This window comes from Hyla sarda, chromosome 3 (assembly GCF_029499605.1).
Source record: "Hyla sarda isolate aHylSar1 chromosome 3, aHylSar1.hap1, whole genome shotgun sequence".
Lineage (NCBI taxonomy): Eukaryota > Metazoa > Chordata > Amphibia > Anura > Hylidae > Hyla > Hyla sarda.
This window is the reverse complement of record NC_079191.1, coordinates 423052145-423072902: the sequence shown is the minus strand read 5'-3', so window position 1 is coordinate 423072902 and position 20758 is coordinate 423052145. Positions and strand designations below refer to the sequence as shown.

Below are 20758 nucleotides of genomic sequence, written 5' to 3'. Positions count from 1 at the left end.
AACATCGTGCTGAAAAACTCAACTTATACTCGAGTATATACGGTACATAGTAAGGATTAAAAAAGACTCCTGTCCATCAAGTTCAGCCGAGGAGAGCAGAAGATGGATGAAGGGAAGGGGTATAGGTGGAGAAAGGGGCCAGTGAAGCCACAATGAATGAGAATTAAAAAAAAAAATCATAATTAATATTTTTTATGACCATAATTAATAGTTGAGTTTTTACCGTACATTATTTTTTATCCAGCCGGTGACTGGGAGCGCTACTATACAGGGAAAAACAGTGACAGACAGCCAGCTTTAGGTTATTTTCACACAGCGGAATTTCCGAGTGGAATTCCACAGGAATATTCTTCTTGGAAATTCCTCTGCAGCAGAGTCCCATTCATTTCAATAGGATTGTGCTGCCCTGTGCACACGGCGGAAAATCCTGATTCTGGTGTCCGCAGAAAGAATAGATGTGTATTCTTTTTGCGGATTCTGCTTGGAAATTCATTGCCGTCTATGAGATGGCGCTTTTTGAAGTGGTCCTAGCGCCTGCTGGAACATTTTAAATGTGTGTAATGTTTGCCCGGACGATGGGTGAACATGGCCTTAAAAGGTGCCAGACAGGGCTCAGTATATATGAGGGGGTGTTGTTAGAGGAGCGGGCAGACATATAGGTGCACCATGGGGTAAATGAGCAGCCTCATTTGCGTAGTATTCTGATATTACAGATGAGTAATGCATTGAATCGCCATATTTAAGGGACTATAATGCTCATGGGAACTGCATCTATTAGAGGATCCTGCGGATTTGACATAAGTTTGACATAAGTCAAGTCGGATTGACTAAGTTGGGAATACAAAATGTTAAATAACGTAATCATGGGCAGGGTTATTTACAGACCTTCTGTTTAGACTTCTACTAAAAAATACTTGTTTTTATCTTCAAGTGGATACTAACAAGGAAATACATTGCAACTGTGCTGCAGAACCTTGTGATATAGCGTAACTTTAAAGGGTACCTCTCATCAAAAAAACTTTTGATATATTATAGATTAATGTATGCAGAATAACTTTACAATTGCATGTTATTAAAAAATATGCTTCTTTCTATTTAAGAAATGACCACTAGGGGTCTCCCTACCAGTCCTGGCAGCAAGCATTTCAGACTCATGCTGGAGTCCTAAACACTACCAGCTGCCAGTCTGCTTTGTTCACAAAGGAGAACACTCAGAGCTGCCAGCCTGCTTTGTTCACAGCCTGTTTGGCTGTGAACAAAGCAGGCTGGCAGCTCTGAGTGTTTAGGACTCCAGCATGAGTCAGAAATGCTTGCTGCCAGGACTGATCGGAAAAAATACAATAGAAAGAAGCATATTTTTCATTAACATGCTATTGGAAAGTTATTCAACATTCATTAATCTAAAATATATCAAAAGTTTATTTGATGAGAGGTACCCTTTAAAGGGGTACTCTGCTGCTCGTAATGTCATGGTCACGCCCCGCTCGTGATGCTACGCCCCCTAAATGCAAGTCTATGGGAGGGGGTGTGACGGCAGTCACGCCCCCTCCCATAGACTTGCATTGAGGGGGCGTGGGCGTGACATCACGAGCCTCCGACGCTACACCCGACGCTCTAAACGAACGCCTTTGGATAGGGGATAAGAGTTCTGGGGTTGATTACCCCTACTCCAGTGAAAAAACTTTTTTTTTATTTTTATTTTTTTTTTATTTATTTTTTTTTAAATCAACTGGTGCCAGAAAGTTAAACAGATTTGTAAATCACTTCTATTAAAAAATCTTAATCCTTCCAGTACTTATCAGCTGCTGAATGCTACAGAGGAAATTCTTTTCTTTTTGGAACACAGAACTGTCTGCTGACATCATGACCACAGTGCTCTCTGCTGACATCTCTGTCCATTTTAGGAACTGTCCAGAGTAGGATAAAAATCCCCATAGCAAACATATGCTGCTCTGGACAGTTCCTAAAATGGATAGAGATGTCAGCAGAGAGCACTGTGCTCGTGATGTCAGCAGAGAGCTCTGTGTTCCAAAAAGGAAAAGCATTTCCTCTGTAGTATTCAGCAGCTAATAAGTACTGGAAAGATTAAGATTTTTGATGTTTTTAATAGAAGTAATTCACAAATCTGTTTCACTTTCTGGCACCAGTTGATTTAAAAAAAAAAAAAATAGTTTTTCACCCGAGTACCCCTTTAATGTATAATCTCATAAGATTGTTGCCCGGAAGAGGCATTTTTCTGCTCTTTTTAAATTTTGATTTATTTCTTGTTTAGGCTGGGGCTGGAGGCTAAGAAAGAGGAAAACCTTGCTGACTGGTACTCCCAGGTAATAGGTTGTGTGGTGTTCTTCCTATCCCTATGCTTGTGGATAGTGGTGTACATGTGTATAATCCACTGTATAATTGCATTTGGTCTCCTGCTGAACGTACGTTCCTGATATGTGCAGCTGTATTTGTACACACACCGATATATATATATATATATATATATATATATATATATATATATATATATATATATATATATATATATATACGTCTGCCTCTCACTCCCACTGTAAAGGGAACGTTTTCACTATAAACACAATCTTCTGGGTCTCGCAGGTGATCACCAAGTCAGAGATGATTGAGTATTACGACGTCAGCGGGTGCTACGTGCTGCGACCATGGGCCTTCGCCATCTGGGAATCCATTAAAGAATATTTTGATCGCGAGATAAAGAAGTTGGGTGTGGAAAATTGCTATTTCCCTATGTTCGTGTCTCAGGCGGCTCTTGAGAAAGAGAAGACTCACATTGCTGACTTTGCCCCAGAGGTATGTTTCATCTTAAGGTACCCAATACATATGAGGTTGTTGTTGGGAGAACGATCTTCTCATACACCTGGATGGAGAGAGGAGGTGTAAACTGCTGCCAGACTCTTCCGGTTGCAATTTCTTTCTGCAAACAAAAACAAAAAATCATGCAGTTGAAATCCAACATGCCTGATCCTGCGTCATCCTGAACAGAGGACCCCCCCTCCCCTTTATTTACTCCTCGTACAGAGGACCCCCCCTCTCCTTTATTTACTCCTCGTACAGAGGACCCCCCCCCCTTTTATTTACTCCTCGTACAGAGGACCCCCCCTCTCCTTTATTTACTCCTCGTACAGAGGACCCCCCCTCTCCTTTATTTACTCCTCGTACAGAGGACCCCCCCCCTCTCCTTTATTTACTCCTCGTACAGAGGACCCCCCTCCCCTTTATTTACTCCTCGTACAGAGGACCCCCCCTCCCCTTTATTTACTCCTCGTACAGAGGACCCCCCCTCTCCTTTATTTACTCCTCGTACAGAGGACCCCCCCTCCCCTTTATTTACTCCTCGTACAGAGGACCCCCCCCTCCCTTTTATTTACTCCTCGTACAGAGGACCCCCCCTCCCTTTTATTTACTCCTCGTACAGAGGACCCCCCCTCCCCTTTATTTACTCCTCGTACAGAGGACCCCCCTCTCCTTTATGTACTCCTCGTACAGAGGACCCCCCCTCTCCTTTATTTACTCCTCGTACAGAGGACCCCCCCTCTCCTTTATTTACTCCTCGTACAGAGGACCCCCCCTCTCCTTTATTTACTCCTCGTACAGAGGACCCCCCCTCTCCTTTATTTACTCCTCGTACAGAGGACCCCCCTCCCCTTTATTTACTCCTCGTACAGAGGACCCCCCCTCTCCTTTATTTACTCCTCGTACAGAGGACCCCCCCTCTCCTTTATTTACTCCTCGTACAGAGGTCCCCCCTCTCCTTTATTTACTCCTCGTACAGAGGACCCCCCCTCTCCTTTATTTACTCCTCGTACAGAGGACCCCCCCCCTCTCCTTTATTTACTCCTCGTACAGAGGACCCCCCCCTCTCCTTTATTTACTCCTCGTACAGAGGACCCCCCTCTCCTTTATTTACTCCTCGTACAGAGGACCCCCCCTCTCCTTTATTTACTCCTCGTACAGAGGGCCCCCCTCCCCTTTATTTACTCCTCGTACAGAGGACCCCCCCCTCTCCTTTATTTACTCCTCGTACAGAGGACTCCCCCCCTCTCCTTTATTTACTCCTCGTACAGAGGACCCCCCCTCCCCTTTATTTACTCCTCGTACAGAGGACTCCCCCCTCCCCTTTATTTTCTCCTCGTACAGAGGACTCCCCCCATCCCTTTATTTACTCCTCGTACAGAGGACCCCCCCTCCCCTTTATTTACTCCTCGTACAGAGGACTCCCCCCTCCCCTTTATTTACTCCTCGTACAGAGGACCCCCCTCTCCTTTATTTACTCCTCGTACAGAGGACCCCCCTCCCCTTTATTTACTCCTCGTACAGAGGACTCCCCTTTATTTACTCCTCGTACAGAGGACCCCCCCTCCCCTTTATTTACTCCTCGTACAGAGGACCCCCCCTCCCCTTTATTTACTCCTCGTACAGAGGACCCCCCTCCCATTTATTTACTCCTCGTACAGAGGACCCCCTCCCCTTTATTTACTCCTCGTACAGAGGACCCCCCCTCGTACTCAAGCATGGTGGAGCGGAAGCTGAAAGCTCCCGCTCCAACATTCACTAACCTTCCTCACACGCTGTGAGTACACAGTGTGTGAGCGGCGGGGACGCGATCCACGGCAGCCTGGCGCCATGACATAATTGCACCTGGAGATCCCGTTCCCGTGGCTCGCATATTGTAAGTAAGACTAGTATACTCAGTGCCCAGGGGGCACTATACCGTACAGGAGGAAGAGGGGATTTAAAAACTGGGGCGAGGGGGCTAGAGAATAGGGAATAATTAATGTGAGGGGCAAAGCACAGGGGGCATTATATGTGAGGGGCAAAGCACAGGGGGCATTATATGTGAGGGGACAGCACAGGGGGCATTATATGTGAGGGGACAGCACAGGGGGCATTATATGTGAGGGGACCGCACAGGGGGCATTATATGTGAGGGGCAAAGCACAGGGGGCATTATATGTGAGGGGACAGCACAGGGGGCATTATATGTGAGGGGCAAAGCACAGGGGGCATTATATGTGAGGGGCACATGATGGGGGCATTATATATGTGATGGGGGCATTATATGTGAGGGGCGCATGATGGGGGCATTATATGTGAGGAGCGCATGATGGGGCATTATATGTGAGGAGCGCATGATGGGGCATTATATATGTGAGGGGCGCATGATGGGGGGCATTATATGTGAGGAGCGCATGATGGGGCATTATATGTGAGGGGCGCATGATGGGGCATTATATGTGAGGGGCGCATGATGGGGCATTATATGTGAGGGGCGCATGATGGGGCATTATATGTGAGGGGACAGCACAGGCGGCATTATATGTGAGGGGCAAAGCACAGGGGGCATTATATGTGAGGGGCGCATGATGGGGGCATTATATGTGAGGGGCGCATGATGGGGGCATTATATGTGAGGGGCGCATGATGGGGGCATGATATATGTGAGGGGCGCATGATGGGGGCATTATATATGTGAGGGGCGCATGATGGGGGCATTATATATGTGAGGGGTGCATGATGGGGGCATTATATATGTGAGGGGCACATGATGGGGGCATTATATGTGAGGGGCGCATGATGGGGACATTATATGTGAGGGGCGCATGATGGGGGCATTATATGTGAGGGGCACATGATGGGGGCATTATATGTGAGGGGCACATGATGGGGGCATTATATGTGAGGGGCACATGATGGGGGCATTATATGTGAGGGGCGCATGATGGGGCATTATATGTGAGGGGCGCATGATGGGGGCATTATATGTGAGGGGTGCATGATGGGCACATTATATGTGAGGGGCACATGCGGCCCAGCCTGTACCTCCAGTGGCCCCCAGATAGTTTGAGTTTAAGACCCCTGGGTTAGACAATCCATCTGTTAGCTGTTAATAATCCAGGATTTATCAAATTCCTTAATAATCATCAGTGTTTCTAATATCGGGTAAGTTCTGGATATTTCCTTACTGATATAAGCCTGATACTGCTGTACATGCTATTATTTGGTGGGGGAGAAGTCTATCCAGCAATGCCTTAGTAGTTTTCAGTCACAGTTTTGTTAATGTCCAGTAAACGTACTAACCTATTGTCTGTATTTGTGTTTAGGTTGCATGGGTCACCAGATCAGGGAAGACTGAATTGGCAGAACCAATCGCTGTGCGGCCAACAAGTGAAACTGGTAAAGAACCATAGGAAAACAAAGTAAAGATCAGCGATACTATAACACACACACAGAGTACTGTTCCTGGGGACAGGGCGGTCAGTCTCAGGGACTACTCTTATATTATGTTCTCTTAGGCTGGTGCTGGATTCTGTTAGATCAGAACCTATATATGTGTGAAGGTGGGGAGTTATTCTACACAAAAAAAACACAAACATACAGTCATGGCCGTAAATGTTGGCACCCCTGAAATTTTTCTGGAAAATGAAGTATTTCTCCCAGAAAAGGATTGCAGTAACACATGTTTTGCTATACACATGTTTATTCCCTTTGTGTGTATTGGAACGAAACCAAAAAAGGGAGGAAAAAAAGCAAATTGTACATAATGTCACCAAACTCCAAAAATGGTCTGGACAAAATTATTGGCCCCCTTTCAAAATTGTGGAAAAATAAGATTGTTTCAGGCATGTGATGCTCCTTTCAACTCACCTGGGGCAAGTAACAGATGTGGGCAATATAAAAATCACACCTGAAAGCAGATAAAAAGGAGAGAAGTTCACTTAGTCTTTGCATTGTGTGTATGTGTGTGCCACACTAAACGTGGACAACAGAAAGAGGAGAAGAGAACTGTCTGAGGACATGAGAACCAAAATTGTGGAAAAATATCAACAATCTCAAAGTTACAAGTCCATCTCCAGAGATCTAGATTTGCCTTTGTCCACAGTGCGCAACATTATCAAGAAGTTTGCAACCCATGGCACTGTAGCTAATCTACCTGGGAGAGGACGGAAGAGAATAATTGATTAAAGGTGTCAACGCAGGATAGTCCGGATGGTGGATAAGCAGCCCCAAACAAGTTCCAAAGATATTAAAGTTGTCCTGCAGGCTCAGGGAGCATCAGTGTCAGCGCGAACTATTCATTGACATTTAAATGACATAAAACTCTATGGCAGGAGACCCAGGAGGACCCCACTGCTGACACAGAGACATAAAAAAGACTACATTTTGCCAAAATGAACTTGAGTAACCAAAATCCTTCTGGTAAAATGTCTTATGGACAGATGAGACCAAGATTGAGCTTTTTGGTAAAGCACATCATTCTACTGTTTACAGAAAACGGAATGAGGACTACAAAGAAAAGAACACAGTACCTACAGTGAAATATGGTGGAGGTCAATGATGTTTTCGGGTTGTTTTGCTGCCTCTGGCACAGGGGGCCTTGATTGTGTACAAGGCATCATGAAATCTGAGGATTACCAATGTATTTTAGGTCTTACTGTACAGCCCAGTGTCAGAAAGCTGGGTTTGTGTCCGAGATCTTGGATCTTCCAGCAGGACAATGACCCCAAACATACTTCAAAAAGCCCCAGAAATGGATGACAACAAAGCGCTGGAGAGTTCTGAAGTGGCAGCAATGAGTCTAGATCTAAATCCCATTGGACACCTGTGGCGAGATCTTAAAGGAAATCTGTCATCAGAATCACCCGCACTAAACCTGTTACACAGGCTTGTAGTGCGGGTGATCCTGATTAAAACGCTTCTTACCTGGTTAAAAACGGTTCAGTGGTTCTTAAGATATCTATATTTTTAGTTTTCTGTTATTCCCTGGCTTGGGACTCAGTGGGAGGTGTTATCATCTCGGACTCGGCCACACGTCTTTCTAGCTGGGCGGAGCTGCTGCCCGGCTCATGAATATTCATGAACTTATCCTCGCGGCCCTCCCCACCAGACCTAGAAAAAGGAGTTAGACTACGAGGATAAGTTCATGAATATTCATGAGCCGGGCGACCGCTTCGCCCAGCTAGAATGACGTGTGGCCGAGTCCCAGATGATAAGACCTCCCACTGAGTCCCAAGCCAGGGAATAACAGAAAACTAAAAATATAGATATCTGAGGAACCGCTGAACCATTTTTAACCAGGTAAGAAGCGTTTTAATCAGGATCACCCGCACTACAAGCCTGTGTAACAGGTTTAGTGCGGGTGATTCTGATGACAGATTTCCTTTAAAATTACTGTTGGGAAAAGGCGCCTTCCAATAAGAGAGACCTGGAGCAGTTTGTAAAGGAAGAGTGGTCCAACATTCCGGCTGAGAGGTGTAAGAAGCTTATTGATTGATATAGGAAGCGACTGATTTCATTTTTTTTTTTCTCCAAAGGGTGTGCAACCAAATATTAAGTTAAGGGTGCCAATAATTTTGTCCAGACCATTTTGGGAGTTTGGCGACATTATGTCCAATTTGCTTTTTTTCCTCCCTTTCTTGGTTTAGTTCCAATACACACAAAGGGAATAAACATGTGTATAGCAAAACATGTGTTACTGCAATCCTTTTCTGTTAGAAATACTTCATTTACAAGAAAAATTTGAATGCCAACATTTACGGCCATGACGTATACGGCCATGGTATATATGCTCCAAAGCCACCACACTACCTGGATATGTTCCCTGTAAACCATCCAGCCTGATATGCATGGCTCCTGTTGCCCCTGCTCTCTCTCCCCTTGCCTAAATCTCCTAGCAATCATTGCAGCTCTGCTCTGCCAGCCCCCACCCTCCTCCTGCACACACCTCCTAGTTCCCAGCACTAAAGAGAGGGCGAAAACCACATGGTCTGTGTCTCTCAGGAGGGTGGGGACTGCTTTCAGAGAGGGATTTGGACAGAGACAGTGTGGATGGCTGGATGTTGTCATTTCCTCACTCTCTGCTGGCAAAGGAATCTGCTCTGTATAGCTAATGAATGATATTTAGACAAATAGGTTGATGAAAGGGAAGGGATGAGTGTAGTTCCCTGGAGTACCCCTTTAACATATTAACCTTAAAAAATTTTTTTTTTTTTTGAGGTGGTTAACACTAATGGAGAGTGTTCTAACATAATGTTACATTGTTCTTCCAGTGATGTATCCTGCATATGCTAAATGGGTGCAATCTCATCGTGACCTCCCTATTAAGCTAAACCAGTGGTGCAATGTTGTGGTATGTACAGCTTACTTATCTGCTTCTGCCTATGATTGGGTGATCGTATATCTTGTCCTTTTTAACCTTTACGAATATTGTCTGTATTTTTCAGAGGTGGGAGTTCAAACATCCTCAGCCCTTCCTTCGCACCCGGGAGTTCCTGTGGCAGGAGGGACACACTGCTTTTGCTACATATGAGGAGGCTGCAGAGGAGGTGTGTTAATCTCATAGATCTGTAATAGAACAACACCTGACCAGTATTATTATTATTATTATTTTTTTTCTTTGTAGCGCCCTCTGACTGCCTCAGAAAATACTGCTTCCAATACTGCATTGCAGTTATATGCTGCCTGCCAGTTTTACGCTGGCAGGCAGCATATCAGGACGTGCCTCAGGACGTCCTGACAGGCAATAACTGGGTCCTTGTAACGACCCCCGGCTGCCCCGGTAACGTGCTGCACCCCGTGATCATTTCGGGGTGCTATAGGAGAGAGACAGAGAGAGCCCTCTTCCTCTGTCAAAATGCCTTACAGCTCGTGGTCGCTTCCGACCGCGGCTGTAAGGGTTAAACTGCCGGGACCACAGTTTGCTTCGGTCCCGGCAGTGCAGTAGGCACCGCGATCGCGCTGTGGGGTGCTGCAGGGAACACAGGGAGCTCCCTCCCTCTATCAAAACACTTACAGCCCCCGGTCACTTCCGACCGCAGCTGTAAGGGTTAAACTACCGGGACCAAAGTTTACTTAGGTCCCGGCAGTGTGGCAGGGTCCCGGCTGTGTGTTACAGCCGAGTCCCTGCCTCGATCTCGTGGTTGCACTGGGCAGCACCCACAAGAACCATGGACATGTATAGTCATCCTGGTGCGGAAACGTGCATCCTGCCTGGACGTGTATACAAGTCTATGGTCGTTAAAGTGTTAAAGATAACGTAAGGCAGCAATCCCAAAACGGTGGCTCTTTAACTGTTCAGGTTGTGGAATTGCTGTGTGTCAGAGGATCAGATCTGGTGAGAATCCTCTCCAGACCAGGACTCAGTTTGCAGGTAGTTGTAGTTTCTATAACCCTCCATTAGATGGCAGCATTGCCCCATCCTTCCCACTCTCTTACCTGTTGTCTCGATCTCTTCATTCATTTGCCAAATGTCCTCATTTCACCCGTCTCAACTCATTCCTATAGAGTCTTGTAAATGGAGTTTTGCCCAAGTCCTGAAATACAAGGGGTCTCATTATTATTCCCTTCAGACCTTGTTTTTTTTTTTGTTCTATTTTTTTTGCTTTTTCGGTCACATCAGTATAAATAAATACAGCTTCTTCTTTGTAGGAAGTTTTCATGATGTCACTTTGTGAAATTTACTTTAATTTAATAAAAAGCTCCCAGGTGCCCCATTAATTTAAAACTGGCTGGCGCTGCTTTTGGGAAAACAATGGCCACTGTAACATGCAATAGCGCTTCTGCCTTAATTACGGGATTTCTAGACAAGGCTGATCCTGTCAGGTCTGACACCGTGGTGTAGAAGTTATTTGACAGATTAAAGGGGGCTCATGACAAAATATTGATGTCTGTGGGTAATTGTGGCAGTCGGGCATGCAAGAGACACAAACGAATAGTCAGTATAACTTAGTAAGGCAGTGTTTCCCAACCAGGGTGCCTCCAGCTGTTGCAAAACTACAACTCCCAGCATGCCCGGACAGCCTGGCTGTCCGGGCATGCTGGGAGTTGTTGTTTTGCAACGGCTGGAGGCACCCTGGTTGGGAAACACTGTAGTAAGGTTTCCATAATGTTGTTTAACCCCTTAAGGACGCAGGGTTTTTCCGTTTTTGCACTTTCGTTTTTTCCTCCTTACCTTTTTAAAAATCATAACCCTTTAAATTTTCCACCTAAAAATCCATATTATGGCTTATTTTTTGCGTCACCAATTCTACTTTGCAGTGACATTAGTCATTTTACCCAAAAATGCACGGCGAAACGGAAAAAAAAATCATTGTGCGACAAAATCGAAAAAAACCCCGCCATTTTGTAACTTTTGGGGGCTTCCGTTTCTACGCAGTGCATATTTCGGTAAAAATTACACCTTATCATTATTCTGTAGGTCCATACGGTTAAAATGATACCCTACTTATATAGGTTTGATTTTGTCGCACTTATGGAAAAAATCATAACTACATGCAGGAAAATGTATACGTTTAAAAATGTCATCTTCTGACCCCTATAACTTTTTTATTTTTCCACGTACAGGGCGGTATGAGGGCTCATTTTTTTGCGCCGTGATCTGAAGGTTTTATCGGTACCATTTTTGTTTTGATCGGACTTTTTGTTCACTTTTTATTCATTTTTTAATGGTATAAAAAGTGACCAAAAATACACTTTTTTTTTACTTTGGAATTTTTTTGCGCGTACGCCATTGACCGTGCGGTTTAATTAACGATATAGTTTTATAGTTCGGACATTTACACACGCGGCGATACCACATATGTTTATTTTTATTTACACTGTTTTATTTATTTTTTATGGGAAAAGGGGGGTGATTCAAACTTTTATTAGGGAAAGGGTTAAATGACCTTTAACACTTTTTTTTACTTTTATTTTGCAGTGTTATAGCTCCCATAGGGACCTATAACACTGCACACACTGATCTCTCATGCTGATCACTGGTGTGTATTAACACGCCTGTGATCAGCATTATCGGCGCTTGACTGCTCCTGCCTGGATCTCAGGCACGGAGCAGTCATTCGTCGATCGGACACCGAGGAGGCAGGTAAGGGCCCTCCCGCTGTCCTGTAAGCTGTTCGGGATGCCGCGATTTCACCGCGGCGGTCCCGAACAGCCCGACTACTTTCACTTCAGACGCGGCGGTCAGCTTTGAAGGGTTAATACAGGGCATCACCGCGATCGCTGATGTCCTGTATAAGCCGTGGGTCCCGGCCGTTGATAGCCGCCAGGACCAACCCGATATGATGCGGGGACACCGCGTGACCCCGCTGCATATCGTGGGAGCCGGCGGAGGACTTAAATATACGTCCTTCGTCGTTAAGGGTAGGGTCACACGTAGCACATCTGCAGTCTGTTTTCTATCTGGTTCTATAGGGCCTAAAACCGCGGCATACCACGGTTTCAGGTCCGGTCAGAAAGCCAGATAAGGGGCAGAAATGTCCCGACCAGAGTCACCATTTCACTCTGGTCGGCTCATTGAAATACATTGGATACGGGCCGGGTCCAGCTGGGATACGGGAGCGCCCAGTTTTCACTCCCCCCAACCGGATTCGGCAGCCGTACAATGAAATCATAGTGTGAACCCGCCCTGATTCTATCACGGTGTATAAAAGTGCACTTGTTCATTTTGTAAACTATACTTGATAAAGGCACCTGGATGCCGAAACGTTGCACATTTGGGAACCATATAACTTCAGCCCTATTCAAGAACCTGAGTTTCCGTTGTTGGTGCTCTGATCTTGGAACTTTTCTATCTATTTTTTATTTTTTTTATTGTAAAAAATTATAAAATAAATTAAGCTACATTGCAATACCTCCTTTTGTGAGAATTATAAAAGCGCCATATTGCTTCTGCACTACTACTTTAAAGGGGTTCTCCGGTGCTTACACATCTTATCCCCTATCCAAAGGATAGGGGATAAGATGCCTGAACGAGGGAGTCCCGCCGCTGGGGACCCCCGTGATCTTGCATGCGGCACCCTGTTTGTAATCAGTCCCCGGAGCGTGTTCGCTCCGGGACTGATTACCGGCGACTACAGAGCGTGATGTCATGCTCTGCCCCTGAATGCGAGCCTACGGGAGGGGGCGTGATAGCTGTCATGCCCCTTCCCGTAGGCTTGCATTGAGGGGCGGAATGTGACCTCACGCGGGGGCGTGACGTCACACGCCGCCCGCCCTGTAGTCGCTGGTAATCAGACGTGTTCGCTCCAGGGACTGATTATAAACGGGGTGCCGCATGCAAGATCACAGGGGACTCCCTCGATCAGGCATCTTATCCCCTATCCTTTGGATAGGGGATAAGATGTCTAAGCACCGGAGAACCCCTTTAAGCTATAGACACATTTAAAATAAATATATACAAATTTTTATTACTTATTTTTTATTTTATGGTAAGACCTAAAAAAACACTGTATAAATGTGGTACCACAGTACCAAACAAACACTGATTTTTATTGATTTTCATATGATTTTAATGGGGGGGAATAAACTGTCGAGAAACTGGCTCCAGAAAGTTAAACAGATTTGTAAATTACGTCTATTAAAAAATCTTAATCCTTCCAATAATTATCAGCTGCTGAAGTTGAGTTGTTCTTTTCTGTATGGCAACAGTGCTCTCTGCTGACATCTCTGCTTGTCTCGGGAACTGCACAGAGTAGAAGAGGTTTGCTATGGGGATTTGCTTCTACTCTGGACAGTTCTAGAGACACGTGTCAGAGAGCACTTAGACAGAAAAGAACAACTCAACAGCTCATAAGTACTGGAAGGATTAAAAGAAAAATTTAACAGAAGTAATTTACAAATATGTTTAACTTTCTGGAGCCAGTTGAGATATATAGATATAAATAGATAGATAGATATGATAATTTTATATATATAATTTTTATATATATATATATATATATATATATATATATATATATAATATATAATATATATTAAAAAAAAAATCTTGGATAACCCCTTTTAAGTCACTTTGCCGTCTGAGTGTGCAGCTAACCTGTTGTGATATTTTGTGTAGGTCCTGCAGATTTTGGATTTCTATACCCGGGTCTATGAGGAGCTCTTGGCAATTCCCGTAGTAAAAGGAAGGAAGACAGAGAAAGAGAAGTTTGCGGGAGGCGATTATACAACCACAGTGGAAGCCTTTATCTCTGCCAGCGGCCGCGCTATTCAGGTTTGTGTCAGTGATATCAGATTGGGGGGAGGATTTCTGTGCTTTTTTGGGAAGAAGAAATGTAGAGTATCTGTCAAGACACTGGTGTGACAGATAATCAGAAATATACAGGCGAATCCTGATAATCCAGGTAATTAGATATTCTGGATTATCAGGCAGCTGTAGAAACCTACATTACATAGGGGTAGAGAATGTAAAGTTACGAAAAGTAAAATACAAACACACAGTCTGATCCTATATTAAGGGCCCATTCACACAGCGCAATCTCTGCCAGAAAAAAATAAAATCCAAGCAGACGTTCCATGCGCAGCAGATACACCGGCAAAACAAGCCAGCGCTAAGACCGCTCGGATATGCGCCACCTAGGGCTGGGCGGTATGGCCATATATGTGTATTGCGGCATTTTTGTAACTTATGGCGGTTCCACGGTATATAACGGTATTTCCTCCCCCCGCCAAAATTTATTATTATCACAGCACTGCGCTGTCCCCATTGGGGTACTACTCACGTCACACGCAAACGCTGCCCTCCTCGTCGTCCTGTTTGTTGCGGCCGCTGGCGCTGACACTCCATGCTGTATCCCTATGCCTCGGCTGCAAAAGGCAAACAAAATAAACTTTAACGTATGTTCCTACGTTGGCCTTATGCTCTTCCTGGAGATATGAACGTCGGAGAGCCATCAGCCTATCACCGGCTGCAGCGATGTTCCACCACGACCAGTGATAGGCTGAGCCCTCTGTCATGTAAGAAGCCGGCTTTCCGATGTTCCATTCCCTAGGAAGCAGGTCCGGACCGATGGGGAAGGTGAGTCTTCAACCTGCGGAACTCCAGATGTTGCAAAACTACAACTCCCAGCATGGCTGTCTGGACATGCTGGGAGTTGTAGTTTTGCAACATCTGGAGGTTGAAGACTGGTATAGAGTCTCGGCACCGGCAGCCGCAACAAACGGGAGGGCAAGGAGAGCAGCGCTTGCGGGTGACATATGTGAGTAGTACCCCGATGGGGACAGCTCAGCGCTGGGCTAATAATTGGGGGGGTGGGGGGACAGCATCGCTAGGCTGATAATTCATTCCCGAGGGGGAGGGACCAAACCGGTATTGTGGTATGGGTTAAAATTCATATCGTGCAGCACAAATATTTCGGTATTCGGTATGAACCGGTATACCGCCCAGCCCTAGCGCCACCTCCAGGCAACAGCAATGCATTTATGAACCGATTCCGCTGAAGGAATGAACATGTTGATTTTTTTTTTTTACGCATTTCAGAATTAAAATTTTACTATGACCACAGTGCAGCAGAATCCAATTGAAAACGTTTATGGGTCCTATAATCTTAATATTCTGCATCTGCTATTGTAAAATTGAACTTTATATTGTAGTTTTTAAAGGGGTATTCCCGTGCCCCAGCTTTTGAACATCCAGTTCAGAAGCCACGCCCCCTTCAATTGATGTCTATGGGAGGGGGCATCACGCCCCCTCCCATAGACATCAATGGAGGGGGCGTGACTAAATAAGGGGGCGTGGTCGTGACGTTGCGGCCACTGCTCCAAGCCTTCTGAACCGGATGTTCAAAAGCTGGGGCACGGGAATACCCCCTTCAGTTTAGAAATAATTGACAGATGATTGGAATTTCTGAATTATTGTATGCCAGATTAATGGAATTTCAAGTTTTCTTTTTCCTTGACTTATGACATTTTCTCATGATTTTAGTTTTGATACTTCTAACGAATTGCTTAAAGGGGTAATCCAGGCAAAAACACATATATATATATTTTATATATATATATATATATTTTATATATATATATATATATATATATATATATATATATATATATATATATATATATATTTTAGATGTGTGTATATATATATATATATATATATATTTTAGATGTGTATATATATATATTTTAGATGTGTATATATATATATTTTAGATGTGTATATATATATATTTTAGATATATATATAATATATATTTTATATATATATATATATTATATATTTTATATATATATATATTATATATTTTTTTTATATATATTATATATATATTATATATATGTGTATATATATGTATATATATGTATGTGTATATATATATATATATATATATATATATATATATATATATATATATATATAATATATAGTTTTTTTTTCTTCTTCTCTATCGGCTCCATTGGGGGACACAGACCGTGGGTGTATGCTGCTGTCTCTAGGAGGTGTGACACTATGGTAATAAAAAGAATGGTCGGCTCCTCCCAGCAGGATATACCCGCCTTCAGGCTCTGAGCTAGTCAGTTTAAGCTTAGTGTCTGGAGGAGGTGGGCATGGTCTGGATTTCTCCAGACCAGGTCTTCTGATTTATTGTTTTCCTAGTTAGGGACGTGTTAGTTTTTTATTCCTTTTTCTTTCATGTTTTCAGGTGGGGACTCAGGGACTCCGGTTCCCTGTTTCCCCATTGCGAGTAAGGGGGCACAGATTTTGCTTATATGCGCTGTTCAGCCCCCCTCGCCAACAGTCAGCGCCTGGGTTGGTACCTCATGGGTCCGGGTCCCCCTATTACCCTGCTCGCCTCGCCTCGCTCGCGCATAGCAGCCAGGCGTGATGCAGGCGACAAAAAGCTCACTGAACACTTCACGGAAGACTCCATTAGGTAAGTTCTTCTGACTGAGGTAAGTACATTTCCCTTTTCTCCCTTAGGTGCGGACTTGCAACCTCTGGAGACCCTCAGTTTTTGGACCACCTTTTCAGGTTTATGGGGCTGGCTTATACTGGGGTTTGACTTTTATTCTGGGGCGAGCAGTGGCATCTTAGGGGGCATGCATTCTGTTTTTACACTGTGTGAATGTGTTTTTACTGCTTCACTGTGTGTGTGTGTGTGTTTGCTGTGTGGCTATGACCGCAGCACCTTATATGTGGCTGACGGCCACGGCGCTCGTTCTGGCCGGGCCAATGGGCCGCCTGCTCACTTCCCCCCCTGAGCGCATATGCGGCTGACACGTGCGCTCGGGACAAGGAGCGGGCGCCATTACAGCTTCTTCCTCGCTCTTCTCATAGCTCCGCCCCCTGGGCTGTCGGAGCTCCCTAGAGGCACGAAGTGGCCTCCAATCAGTGCTTGGGCGCGAATTTCAGTGGAAGGGGCCAATCAGTTAGTGCCTCAGGCACGCCCCTCTCTCCCTATTGGCTGGCACTCTAGCTGCACGGAGCCGAGTTCTCCCCACTGCAGCTGCCTGGGGACACAGACTAGGGTGAGAAAGTTCCTGTCTTTTTCTCATTATGTCCGTACCCAGAGCTGTTCCTCCTCTAAACAGAAAACTGGAATGTCTGTGTCTTCTTTTGTCTGTAAGCACTGTAATACAGAGATGCCTGGCTCTACTGAGCCCACTTGCTTTGCCTGCTCCACTGCTCCCTCAGACCCCCTGGTACCCCCGGTTGCCCTTTCGGTTCCGGTGGATTCAGCTGCCCCTCCAGCCTGGGTTTCTTCTCTGACCCAGTATATGGCTGACTTGACTCAAGTCTCCCGTTTTGGTGGCTGAGTCCTCCCAGGAAGTGGCGTCCGCCTTGAAGGGGTCTGCCCTGTGCCGGCCCTCTCTGGGGGCCCGCTCCTCTTCCCCACATACTTCACGCTCTCACAAGCGTACTAGGGGTGCCTCGTCCGACTCTTCCATTGAGTTTTCCGATAGGCGTGGGCGCTCCCCCAGTGGGTCCCGCCCCCCCTGTCATCTGGTCACAAACGTCACTCCTCCAGAGGACGTTTTCAGAGTCGCCGCTCTGCCACGCCAGAGCCGCGTACCCGGTCAGGGTCACCACCCTCCAGGACTGCCTCTACTCGTTCACATTCTCCTGGTGAACTGGCTGACGAGGCTTCCGAATCGGCATCTGACACCCCTTTGGCCTGGCCACGGCTCCTCGGGTCTTTACCAAGATCCTTGCGCCAGTGATGGCCCTGTTGCGGTCTATACCCTACCTGGACGACCTTCTCATCAAGGCTTCCACCAGAGCCCAGACTCTGGAAAATGTGGATGTCACTCTTTACACTCTGGATCGCTTCGGGTGGATGGTCAATGGGGACAAGTCTGTCCTCTCTCCCAACCAGTCTCTGATCTTCTTGGGACTTCACTTCAACACGGCCTCTGCCCGAATTTGCCTTCCGCCGGACAAACGTCTGACTCTTCTGTCAGGAGTCCGCTCCCTTCGGGCTCAGGTCCCAGTTTCCATCCGCACTTGTATGGAAGTCCTGGGTCAGATGGTGGCGGCCATGGAGGCCGTATCTTTGCCCAGTTCCATTACCGCCCTCTTCAGCTGGCGATTCTCTCTCGATGGGACAGGTCTCCTCTGTCCCTCGATCGCAAGATTGTTCTCCCTCGCAGGATCCGTCAGTCTCTGCTCTGGTGGCTCCGCTCCCCCCTTCTTCTTCAGGGGCGGTCATTTCTTCTCCTTCACTGGCAGGTAGTTTCAACGGATGCCAGTCTGTCGGGCTGGGGCGGTGTGTTCAGGGATTGGACGGTTCAGGGACTCTGGTCTCCCTGAGAAGCTGTTCTTCCAATAAACATATTGGAACTGTGGGCGATTCGTCTTTGTCTTTTCCATTGGGAGTCCCGGCTACGGTCCGGTCCTGTCCGCGTCCAGTCGGACAATGCCACAGCCGTGGCGTACATAAATCGCCAAGGCGGCATTCGCAGCTCGGCAGCCATGGCCAAGGTGACAAAGATTCTCATCTGGGCGGAAAGCAAGGTTTTGGCGATTCACATTCCAGGGGTCTGTGACCTCTGGGGCATTCCAGACGTGGACCTCTTCGCGTCTCGGCACAATCGGAAGATCCTTCCTTTTGTGTCCAAGTCCCGGGACCCTCAGGCTCTAGCCGTGGACGCCCTAGTGATTCCTTGGGGGGGGGGGGGGGTTTACCCTACCCTACCTTCCGCTCCTTCCCAGAGTTCTGAGGAAGCTCAAAGCGGAGGACGTTTCCGCCATTGTGATAGCTCCAGATTGGCCCCGAAGGTCGTGGCACCCCGACGTAGTCAGGCTCCTGGACAACGCTCCGCTGCGCCTTCCGCTTCGTCCGGACCTGCTCTCACAGGGTCCTCTTTGCCACCCCAATTTACGGTCGCTGCATTTGACGGCGTGGCGGTTGAGACCGCGGTTTTGAGGGCCCGCGGGTTCTCTTCCCAAGTCATTCACACCATGCTCAGGGCTCGTAAGCCCTCCTCTGCAAAAATTTACCACCGTACTTGGCGGTCTTATTTTAGCTGGTGTGAAGCTCAGCTCCTGTCTCCTGCGACTTTCTCTGTTCCCCGTCTTCTCTCCTTTTTGCAGTCGGGTTTGGAACTGGGGTTGTCTCTCAGTTCCCCACCGTCCTCTGGCTTCTAATTCTCATGTCCGGACCTTCCTTCAAGGAGTGGCGCATGCTGTCCCTCCTTACCAGTCACCCTCTCACCCTTGGGACTTGAATGTGGTTCTGAGTGCCCTCCAGGGTGCACCCTTTGAGCCCCTTAGAGAGGTGTCTCAGCGCCTCCTTTCTTGGAAGTTGGCGTTTCTTGTTGCTATCACCTCCATCCGGAGGGTGTCTGAATTGGCAGCTTTCTCCGTTTCTGGTGGTCCACCAGGACAAGGTTGTTTTCCGGCCAGATCCTTCCTTTTTGCCTAAGGTGGTTTCGGCTTTTCATATCAATGAGGACATTGTCCTCCCGTCTTTTTGTCCCGCTCCTTCTCATCCGAAGGAGCATTTACTCCACAAACTGATGTGGTTCGGGATGTTAGGTCCTATCTCTCTATTACTACTTCGTTTCGTCAGTGTGATTCCTTTTTCGTCCTCACGGAAGGTCGTCGTAAGGGCCAACCTGCTTCCAAAGCCACCATTTCTCGGTGGATTCCGTCCACCATTTCGGAAGCCTATCGCTGTAAAGGGAAGATTCCTCCCTTCAGGGTTGTGGCTCATTCTACCCGTTCTGTTGGGGCATCCTGGGCTCTCCAGAACAGAGCCTCGCAGATTTGCAAGGCGGCTATCTGGTTGTCTTTGCACACTTTCTCGAGGTTCTACCAGGTTCATACCTTCGCATTGGCTGATGCTAGTCTGGGTCGTAAAGTGTTGCAGGCGGGAGTGGAACGGCCGGCCGTCTGCCTGACTGCTTATCTGCACACCCAAGGGACGGCTTTGGTATGTCCCACGGTCTGTGTCCCCCAATGGAGCCGATAGAGAAAAGGAGATTTTTTATTTACTTACCGTAAAATCTCTTTCTCGGAGGATCCATTGGGGTTTTCTTCGGTTCTCTGTCCGAGGGTGTGTTCAGGTGTATTTTTTCCTCTGGTTCTCGGACAGTTTGGGTCTTCTTTGACCTGTCTGTCCTCTCCTATTGCTCTGGAACTAAAACTGACTTGCTCAGGGCCTGGAGGCGGGTATATCCTGCTGGGAGGAGCCGACCTTTTTTTTTTTTATTACCATAGTGTCACACCTCCTAGAGACAGTAGCATACACCCAAGGTCTGTGTCCCCCAATGGATCCTCCGAGAAAGAGATTTTACGGTAAGTAAATAAAAAATCTCCTTATTAACTGGCTCCAGAAAGTTACAGATTAGTAAATTACGTCTATTAAAAAACTTAATCCTTCCAGTACTTATCAGCTGCTGAAGTTGAGTTGTTCTTTTCTGTCTAAGTGCTCTCTGATGAGACCTGTCTCGGGAACTGTCCAGAGTAGGAGCGAATCCCCATAGCAAACCTCTTATGCTCCAGACAGTTCCTGAG

The 20758-nt window shown here is 46.4% G+C and overlaps 1 protein-coding gene and 1 long non-coding RNA gene across 8 annotated transcripts in view; one reads left to right on the top strand and one right to left on the bottom strand.

Annotated features, from left to right (window-relative positions):
• Positions 1–20758, top strand: part of EPRS1 (glutamyl-prolyl-tRNA synthetase 1) — a 147918-nt gene that overhangs the window by 102305 nt on the left and 24855 nt on the right. For all 5 annotated transcript variants that reach the window (XM_056568365.1, XM_056568366.1, XM_056568361.1 and 2 more), the window contains 6 exons: positions 2273–2324; positions 2602–2811; positions 6123–6195; positions 9069–9148; positions 9243–9344; positions 13856–14011. In XM_056568365.1, coding sequence (XP_056424340.1) covers positions 2273–2324; positions 2602–2811; positions 6123–6195; positions 9069–9148; positions 9243–9344; positions 13856–14011 — 673 coding nt within the window. The remainder of the gene's footprint in view (positions 1–2272; positions 2325–2601; positions 2812–6122; positions 6196–9068; positions 9149–9242; positions 9345–13855; positions 14012–20758) is intronic.
• LOC130363058 (uncharacterized) overlaps positions 9232–20758 on the bottom strand; it is a 44376-nt gene continuing 32849 nt past the window's right edge. For 2 of the 3 annotated variants that reach the window (XR_008891708.1, XR_008891707.1), the window contains exons 2-3: positions 10234–10331; positions 9232–9363 (exon numbers count right to left, since the gene is read on the bottom strand). This is a non-coding gene — a long non-coding RNA (uncharacterized LOC130363058). Of the gene's footprint in view, positions 9364–10233; positions 10332–14519; positions 14608–20758 lie in introns of those variants that run through there. The other variant, XR_008891706.1, reaches the window with a different exon arrangement.